The 10,221-nt window shown below is 45.6% G+C and overlaps 1 protein-coding gene across 4 annotated transcripts in view; it reads left to right on the top strand.

Moving 5' to 3' along the window:
• Nucleotides 1–9,413: 9,413 nt before the first annotated feature.
• Nucleotides 9,414–10,221, top strand: part of Nckap1 (NCK associated protein 1) — an 84,991-nt gene continuing 84,183 nt past the window's right edge. The window contains exon 1 of one of the 4 annotated variants that reach the window (XM_076569772.1): nt 9,414–9,603. In XM_076569772.1, the coding sequence (XP_076425887.1) occupies nt 9,496–9,603 (108 nt within the window). In that variant the 5' untranslated portion in view covers nt 9,414–9,495. The remainder of the gene's footprint in view (nt 9,604–10,221) is intronic. The other 3 variants (XM_076569770.1, XM_076569771.1, XM_076569773.1) reach the window with 3 other exon arrangements.

Raw genomic sequence — 10,221 nt, 5'->3', positions numbered from 1 at the left:
TCCAGAAAGCAAACTCCATATGGAGGTTCTTCAATCACTATCATCCCTTTTTTGAAGTAAACTGGTGCTGCCAAGAGCAGATGTGTCTCACTGTCATGAAAAGCCTTATGTCATGAAAAGCACCTATCTATCTAAAATATATCTGTTTCACATTGAAAAATACCTAACATGACTACAAGTTTGTTATAGACGACTAACTATTAACCTGTCTTTCTTTATTATCCTTAATAGCTTTCAAGGACCAGAACTTTACATTATATTTTTAAATGAGCTACATCAGTATAATACCTTAAACAAGAATAAAAACATATACGCAGTATAACAAAAATAACCTTAAATTTGTATCAATATACAAAAATGGCTTAAACAAGAGTAGAAACATATATATAGTATAACAAAAATAAGCTTAAATTGGTATCACTATACGAAAGTCCATACCAATGTAAACTATTTGAGACTGGCAGTTGCTTTTTTAGTTTGAAAGTAGATTCAATAATCTACCTTTATCCTATAATTTCTATATTCCCCCCTTTTCTTTTCAGAAAGAGATCCACGAATCCAACCTCCCTTGCTTTGTTCTCTCCCTTACCATGATTAATAGCAATTTGCAACCAACCACTCCTGAACAATGACAGACATCCATAACCTACCAAAGAACAAAACCAACCTACCCTACCTCTTGGGAATGTGGTTGTGTTCTCTAGACTACTTCTTGTTGTCTGGAGGCAATGGCATCTTTAGGGGACCATGAGAAAATTGAGAAAATGGTCAAGTTCTGGGAAAACCATCAATAACATTTGTTGTCCAATATTTGTGTAAAGTAAAGTGCAGGGCTTATCTGAAGTCCTGGCTGGAATAGTGCATGAGGCTGGACATCTTAGCTAGCAGCTTTGCATTTTTTTGAATGTAGAACTCTGAGGACACTGTAACAGAGGAATTCTGAGAGGGTGGATCACCTGGGCTACTTGTCTTCATTGGTGTTGGTCCCCTTTTTTTCTGAAAACATATCAATTTTTAAAGGTAATACACACACACACACACACATTAACACAAGTATGGATTGTGCAGTGTGCACAAGTCACCTAAAGATGATTTTTTTTTGTTCTATGTTTGAGCAGGTAAAAGTCATTTGTTAACTGTATAAGTTTATTTGGATTATATAGCCAAACCTCTATATCCATGTCATATGAAAGGATGACATATAATAATAAGTCAGGAGGATTCTGTAGCCAACAAGATTTATCATGTCTCATCTAGTCTCAGAGCTGTTCTCATGCAGAGAGATCAGCATATATGTCACCTGTCCCATAGTCTTTCCTGTCTTCCTCCCTCATGTCTGTGGCCAAGATCCTCAGGAGGTCTCCCTTGGTCAAATCTGATCTTTATTAACTTTGAAGGAATCCATAGCTTTTTGTTTCCTGTAGAAGCAAAGACATAACATCTTCCCCAATGCAACACATTTCCTGTCTTCTATTCTGAAGCTAAGACATCTCTAAAGTATATAGGCTAGTTTAATTCAGCAGTCCCTTCTGCAATCCAATGACTCTCAGCAGCAGCTGCTCATTCATCAGCATTCAAAAAATTCAAAGTCAACAAAGCACCATACAGGATCCAGATGTGCTGTGGAATAATTCTTCTGTACACTGTGAATATATATTACTCTCATTGGTTAATAAAAACTGACTGGCCGGTAGCCAGGCAGGCAGTATAGGCAGAACAGCCAAACTGAGAATGCTGGGAAGGAGAAGGGTAGAGTCAGTGAAGTTGCCAGGAGACCCAGAGGGAGCAAGACATGCTGGAGGATAGGCAAAGCCATGAGCCAGTTGGCAATACATAGATTAATAGAAATGGGTTAATTTATGAGATAGTTAGTAATAAGCCTGAGCTACCAGCCAAGTATTTATAACTAAGATTAGCCTCTGTGTTGGTTATTTGGGAGCTGGTGGGCAGGACAGAAACTTCTGCCTACACAGATGTCCTGCACAATTCCCATCCTTATGTGGCTTATTATTTTTTATTACTTTATTCTTACTTTAAAGACTTTATTATTTTTAAACTGTTTTTTTCTATGACTGTCTATACTCGTTTTTACTGCATCTGTTTAAAGGTTTTCTCGGTCTGGACCGCTTTATTGTGTACCTGCAGCCTTCTCTGACAGCGCAAGCCAAGCCGCAAACCTGCTGTGCAGCTCCACACAGGGCACTGACTGGCTCAAGCCCACAGGCAGCAGCAGGGAGCCATGTCTCTGTAGCCGAGGTGGCCTGAGACACTGCGGGACTAGGAAGCCCAGTTCAGCTCTGTGTTTGCATGTTTGGAACTTAAAAAAAAAAAAAAAAAAGCTTTCTCAGGTTCTATGTGGAAATATGTACCTCCACATTGGATGCCATAAGGAGTCTTTCTCTATCCCGCCAGCCAGCTACCAAATAATGACATGGAGACTTCTTATTAATTATGAAAGCTCAACCTATGGCCTAGTGTTCCTAACCAGCTCTTATAACTTAAATTAACCGATTTATATTAACCTATATTCTATCACATGACACTACCTCTCTCTCATCTTGCACCTCCTGTTTCCTCTCCGCTTCTCCTAGCATCTTCTGTGAGCCTCAATTCCTTCTCCTCTTCCTTTTTCTCAACGGAAATCCCACTTATACCTCCTGCCTAGCTATTGGCCATTCAGCTTTTTATTACAAAAATTACAGCAATACATCTTCACACAGTGTACAAATATTCCACAATAGGCTGGGTCAGCTAGTTGATTTAAAAAACCGTAAAGAGTCTTCACAAAAAAGGAAAATCAAAACAAACAAACAAAAAGCCAGTAAGACAAGAAAAATCAAAACAAAACAAAACAAAGCAAAATTTCACAGAAGCAAAACATGGGAGTTCTTTTGTGTTGGCCAACCACTCCTTGCCCTAGAGTGTGGTTGATGTCCTCAGTGGCACTCCATTGGAGGAAACTGATTTTTGCTTTGAGGGTGGGAAGGAGTGGGGGAGAGAGAGAGTGATAGATTACACGAAGCTGAGTTGTGAGGAGGTGGGGAGGATTTAGGAAAAGTCGGGGGATGGAAAAACAGGATCAAAATACAGTGAATGACAAAACAAAAATCTCCCACAACACAGAAAAGCTCCATAGGCTATGGGGCTGCAGGATGCAATTTCCATGTTAAAAAAATAAAAATAAAATAAAATAAAATAAAATAAAATACATAATCAAGAAAACCCCTTCATAATTAGTAAAGAGCATTACATAAACAATTCTCTGTAGTTTCCGGAGAAAGCAAAGCTTATGTATGTGTTGTACCTGTCAAAAATAGGTCAGACATTCATTAGCTATGAATTGAAGGATGGGAACTGAAGGAAACATTCATGGAGATTGGATGGGGTTAGGGGACTATAGAGGAAAATGTAGATACTTGTTGACCAGATGAAACAAGATACAATCTTACCCAACTGATCTTTAGTACTATTACAGTAAACTTCATGCATGAATTTCGGAGTCAGATAAGAAAAGGGATTCAATACCAGATCTGCTATGGTCAATGGGGTGGCCCTTCTGCAGTTGAAAATTAGTTATCTACATGTCAGTTTTGTTATCTCATAGTACAGTGCTTGCTTAACATTCATCTAGGACCTGGGTTCTATCCTCCAGCATTGTAAGGAAAGAAAAGTAAACAGAAAGGTTAGAATGACAGAAGGGAAGGGAGGTGTGTGTGTGTGTGTGTGTGTGTGTGTGTGTGTGTGTGTGTGTGAGAGAGAGAGAGAGAGAGAGAGAGAGAGAGAGAGAGAGAGAGAGAGAGAGAGAACAAGATTATACAACATCTCAAATGTTTCTTCTTGAGATAGGTAGTGTGCTTACTAAAACTTGACACATAGTATAAGTGTTTCTAATAAACACTAACTTAATTTCTACCTTATTTTATTTTAATACAGAGATTACATTAGTTGAAAAAATTATTATCATTAAAATCAAGTTTTGCCGGGCGGTGGTGGCGCACGCCTTTAATCCCAGCACTCGGGAGGCAGAGCCAGGTGGATCTCTGTGAGTTCGAGGCCAGCCTGGACTACCAAGTGAGTCCCAGGAAAGGCACAAAGCTACACAGAGAAACCCTGTCTCGAAAAACAAAACAAAACAAAAAAAAATCAAGTTTTGCTGCAGTAAACCCATCCCCCAAGAGGCCTCAAATCAATTATTGTACACACACACACACACACACACACACACACACACACACACACACACACTATTGAGCTGTTGCCTGCATGTGTATTTGTTTAGGGCTGAACACTTGGAATTGGATTCCCGATCAGGGAGCTCATCTGTGGAGAGGACTAATTCTCCCTCTCCCAGCAGTCATTAATTAACTGACTGCAGCTCTTCATTTAGGGGTAGAGTCTTGTGAAATTTCCCCAACCCACAATGGCATGTCAATTGGTGTTATCATTGTGCAGGTCTTGTTTAGGTGGTCATACTTTTGAGATTTCAGTGTGCAGCTTCCCAACTATATCCAGAAGATACTATCTCACAGCAGATGTTCTGGTCCCTCTGGTTCTTTTAATCCTTCTACTCTCTCCTCCACAATGTTTCCTGAGCTTTCAATGTAGAGATAGTGTTGTAGATGTGTCAACTGGGGGTGAGTACCCCACAGCCACTTATTCTCTGCATTTCACCAGTTGTGACTCCCTGCCATAGTTTCTACCTACTGCTTAAAGAAGCTTCTTTGATGAGAAATGAGAGCGACATTTGTCTATGGGTATAAGTAGTAATATTTAGGATGCAGTTAGAAATTATATTGGTTTGGAAAAACTGCAGTAATAGGGTCTTCTCTAGGGTCTATGACCTCTCCAACCAGTTATTTAGCTAGGGTCTAGTACTGGGCAAGACTTCTGTTTTACTGAGTGGACCTTAAGTCCAAATAGATAATTGTTGGTTACCCCCAAAACATAAGTGCTACTATTGCACCCTTGGGGATATCTTGTTATAGTGGTCTTTGTTGTGGTTGGTAGGCTTTATATCTGGGTAAGACTGTTTTTCTTTCTTGTCAGCTTGTATACCTTCCCATATTATGAGGGCCAGTCCTCAGGTAGGAGGCTTTCAGATCAGTTCCAGCTCAATTCTTTGAAGTCCTATGATGGGGAATGTTGTTCTGTATGTTATGAATATGTGTTGCTCTGATTGGTTAAGAAATAAAGCTGTTTGACCAATGGTGAGGCAGAATAAGGTTAGTCAGGACATTCTAATTAGAGAGACAGGAAGAAGGCAGAGAGAGACGCCAGCCAGCCACCCAAGAAACAACATGTAATGGGATGCAGATAAAGCCACAGAAAATGTGGCAAAACATAGATTAATAAAAAAGGGTTAATTTAAGATATAAGAGCTAGCTAGCAGGAAGCCTGCCATGGCCATAGTTTAAAAATAACATAAGCCTCTATGTGTTTACTTGGGTCCGAGCGGCTGCAGGACTGGTGGGTGAGATAGATCTGTCCTGACCACAGGCCAGGCAGGACACAGGAAAACTTTCAGCTATAGTCCTATATCTGAAATGTGTGGTGTCTTCAGCTATAGAATCTTACCTTTAAGCTCTGTGAGGCAACCAAGGACAATGGCTATAACCTATATTGTTTGGGATATCTCTTCAATTCCCTTGATTAAATGAAAATAACTTTGATTTTTTTTTAGTGTGTGTGTGTATGTGTGTGTGTGTGGTTCCCTAATGTCTTTTACTCAAATGGATTTGGCTTATTACAGTGTCAGGTTAGTTTGTCTGAAAATTAGTTGTATAAAAATTAAGTAAGATTAGTGTGCTGGCTAGTTTTATGTCAATTTGACACAAACTAGGGTCACTGGAGAGGAGGAGCCTTAGTTGACAAAATATGTCCATAAGATCAGGCTGTAGGCAAACCTGTAGGACAATTTCTTAATTAGTGATTGATGTGGGAGGTACCAGTCCATTGTGAGTGGAATCACTCCTGGACCGGTGTTATGGGTTCTACAGAAAAACAGGCTGAAGCCAGGCAGCGGTGGCACACGCCTTTATTCCCAGCACTCAGGAAGCAGAGGCAGGTGAATCTATGTGAGTTTGAGGCCAACTTGGTCTACAGAGGGATTTTCAGGACAGCTACAGCAACACAAAGAAACCTTGTCTTAAAAACAAAAAAACAAAAGACAAGAAACCCACAAAACCAAAAATAAAAGGGGGAAAAAAGGAAGAAAGAAAAAGAAAACAGGCAGAGAAAGCCATGAAGAACAAGCCAGTAAGCAGCACTCTTCCATGGCCTCTGAATCAGCTCCTCCCTCCAGGTTCCTGCCCTCTTTTAGTTCTTGTCCTGACTTCTTTTCAAGATGGACTGGGATGTAGAAGTATAAGCCAAATGAACACTTTCCTCTCCAAGTTGCTTTGGTCATGGGTTTCATCATAGCAATGGTAACTGTGGTGGTTTGAATAAGAATGGCCCCTTAGGCTCATATATTTGAATGCTTAGTCACCAGAGTGGCACTATTTGAAATGGATTAAAGGATTCGGAGGTGTGGCCTTACTGGAAGAAGTGTGTCACTGGGGGTAGGCTTTGAGGTTTCAAAAGCCCGTGCCAAGCCTGGAGTCTCCCTCTGCTTTCAGATCAGGATGTAGTTCTCACGTACTTCCCCAGCACTAGTCTGCCACACCATGCCATGCTCCCTTCCATGATGATAAAGGCCCAAACCTCTGAAATTGTAAGCAAGGCCCTAATAAATGCTTTCTTTTATAAGAATTGCCGTGGTCATGGTGTCTCCTCATAGCAATAGGACAGTGACTGTTGTAGTTACTACAACAGCAACCCTGAGGAAGGCAATGAGTATCTACAGACTTCTTCTATTGGATACTCTAAGGTACAAGCAGCTGCAAGTATTCAAGCTCATATGGAAACCAGGCATGGTATACATGCCTGTAATTTCAGCAGTCACAGGAGGCAAGGCAGGAAGATGACTGTGGTGGTTTGAATGAGAAATGTCCCCATAGGCTCATGCTTGAATACTTGGTCCCCAGTTGCGGAACTATTTGGGAAGGATTAGGAGGTGTGGCCTTGTTAGAAGAGGTGTGTCACTGGGAATGGATGGGCTTTGAGGTTTCAAAAGCTCATGGCATTCCTAGTTAGGTCTCTCTGCCTCACATTTAAGGATCAAGATGTAAGCTCTCAGTTACTGCTCTATCACCATGCCTGCCTGCCGCCACGTCCCCCACGATGGTCATGAACTCTAACGCTCTCAACATAAGCCCCCAATTAAACTAGCTCTTTTATAAGTGGCCTTGGTTATAGTATTTTATCGAAGATTAGAAAAGTAACTAAGACAACCACCAAAAGTTCAAGACTAGCCTGAGCTACATAGTGAGATGTTATTATAAAACAAAACAAAATAAAACAACAACCCTTTCTACCCCAAACCACAAAGAAACAAAAGATCATCTGGAAACATGATAGCCTTTCTTGAAGAATAAGAATTCTGTTCAAATTTATGTGTCATTTTCTTGCTCTGTCTAGATAGTCAGAGTTCCGCCTGAGCTGAGCCCAGATTGTCATTTAGGACATTTTCAGTGGCACTGCTATTTCAGGGGCCTGATTTGGACCTAACACAACTTGTCCATAACTCCAGTGCCGGGAGATCTGACACTCTATTCTGGACTCTGTGTGTACCAGGCTTACACATTACGCACTAACATACATGTACGCTAAAACATTCATACACAAAAAATAAAAATAAGTGCATCTTGAAAAAAAAATACTGCTACTCATCGAGACAGAATTGATTCCTGGTTTCCCTACAGACACATACTGCTTTCTACCTCCAGGGCCTTCACATTTTCTTGTCTGGCTGTCCCCAAATTCACAGCAGCTTTCCCTTCCCAGTTTCCTCTTAATTGTCTCGGGTTCCGACCCCAGCCTCTGGTAAATTTAAATGTTAGCTACCAGCCTGGCAAGTAGCTAAGTAAATTAAATTTCCCAATTAGTTAATAACAGAGTAAATAGCTCAACAGATGGTTTCTGAGATGGAGGGGAGAGAGAAAGGAGCAGGAAAGGAGAGAGAGAGAATACATACATTGAAGGCATGCAGTTCTATGTATACTGCACACTGACAGATAAACTTTTGTTTTTTTTTTTTGTGGGACTAGAACTCTAAAACAATCCTTAAGGAAGATCTATTCTGTGTACTCCGGTGGATATCTGTAAGATAGCAGATACAGTAGCTTTTTAAAATGTCTTGGAAACTATTTGTTACATTTCATTCGAAAGTTGCTTTGATGAATCCCGTACCTTATTAGCCTCAGACTGCCTTTTATTTAAGGTGGTGGGGCATTTTATGATTGATTTAAGTTAATGAATACATTATAAAATTAGCTCATATTAGTTAAAGCCCCAAATATCCAAGTGACCTGAGTCCCCTGCGGTGGAAGTTTTTTCACTCTAGTCACTCACGTGGAGACACAATTTGTTCATGTTTGAAACCCTGAGTGATCAGGGGTGGACCTGGAGTGCGAAGGGAGGTAGGTGTGTGTGTGTGTGTGTGTGTGTGTGTAAAAGTAGGATTGCTTCCAGAAAGGCCTGGGGTTTAAGGTGGAGGCTGGGGGCGAACCCTCCTTCACCGAACAAACACTTTTTATTTTTTTTGCCTACCACATGCCAGAGCCCTAATTCGTGTCTCCTCCGGATGGGTGCCGGCCCTTGATAATTCTCTATTCTGATCATCTCAGGAACTCGAGTCGTCCTCACTTCCGACCTCCTTCCTCGGAAAGCCGGCCGGAGGCGGGAGCGAGGCCCGGGAGGTGGCGCGGCGACGCCGGTCGAGCGGAGCCCACATCTGCCGCCTTCTCCCGGGAGCGTCTGTCAAGGCGTGGGAGGAAAACCACGCTCCGAGCCGCCAGCCCCCTCTCGGGGTGGGGGATTCGGGGGACAGTCTCCCGAAACACACCCTCCCGGCCCCGCCACCGCCGCCGCGGGTCCTGGGGTGGGGCGGGGAGCGGAGGCCACTTTCGGGGGAAGTCGAGGAAGGAAGGCGGCCCGGCCGGGGGTCGGGTCCCGGGAGCCCAGGCCGGGCGGGGCGCCCCGGAGCGCGGGCCGCAGTTCTCCCGGCGGCCTCGCGGGGGCGCCGGCGCGGCCCGATCAGGTGACCGAGCGCCGGTCCCGGCTACGGGGAAGCCGCCTCGTTCTCAGCCGCCGCCGCCACCGCCGCCGCCGCCGCCGCCACACCTAGCGGAGGAGCCGGGAAAGGCGGCCCGGGTGGGGTGGGGGGGGTTCTGGGGTGGAGAGCGCCGCGGGTGGAGGCGGAAGGGCGGCGGGCGGAAGCGAGCGCCGCGGCTGCTGTGTCACGGCGCGGGTGGGCGCGCGGCATGGGCGCGCCGCGCTGAGGCGGAGGTCGCGGGCGGGCGGGCGGGCGGCGGGCCTGAGGGAGGCGGCGAGCCGGGGAGTTGCGCGCCCGGCGGCGGCGGCGGCGGCAGCGGCGGCGGCCACGACGGCCGCACCATGTCGCGCTCCGTGCTGCAGCCCAGTCAGCAGAAGCTGGCCGAGAAGCTCACCATCCTCAACGACCGGGGCGTCGGCATGCTCACGCGCCTCTACAACATCAAGAAGGTGCGCACGGGCCGGCGAGGCCGGGCGGGGTGCAGCGGCGGCGGCGGCGGCGGCGGCGGGGGCGGGCTGGGGGCGGAAAAAGGCCGCGCGGGCGCGAGCTCGGCCTGCTCGCGGCGGGGGGCCTCCCTCCGGGATGCGCCGCGGCCTAGCGTGAGCGGCCGGGCAGCCGGGCGGCCGGGCGAGCGGGAGCCATTTCCTGGCTCCCGGCCGGGCGCGCGGGAACCGGCCGGGCCGCGCATGGCCGCCGCCGCCGCCGCGGCGCGTTGGTTTGCGGGAAGGGGCAGCGCGCGGCCTTCCCGGGCTGCGGCGAGCGGGCCCGGGGTTTCTTGGCGTTGTGAGTGTGGGAATGTGGCGACCGACCCTCCGCTCCCCACTTGGTCACTCGATGGTTTTTTTTTTTCCCCTCGGTCGCTGAATAAAAGCCCACCTCCCCCCCCCCCCATCCCTCCACCCCGACAGCATGTTGACGTTTAGGATCATTTCATTTTGGAGATGGACGCGGGAGGGGGAAGTGAGGGTGGAACCGGTTTTCGTCTGAAATACTTGTAGGCTGTGAGTCACTGGAACAGGAATAACAACCTTTCCTCCCTGCTCCTCCTCGCTGTAGTTTTCCCAACC

Source organism: Peromyscus maniculatus, chromosome 4 (genome assembly GCF_049852395.1).
Source record: "Peromyscus maniculatus bairdii isolate BWxNUB_F1_BW_parent chromosome 4, HU_Pman_BW_mat_3.1, whole genome shotgun sequence".
In the NCBI taxonomy this organism is placed as follows: Eukaryota; Metazoa; Chordata; class Mammalia; order Rodentia; family Cricetidae; genus Peromyscus; species Peromyscus maniculatus.
The sequence above is the reverse complement of the archived record's forward strand: the minus strand, read 5'-3'. Positions and strand labels throughout refer to the sequence as shown.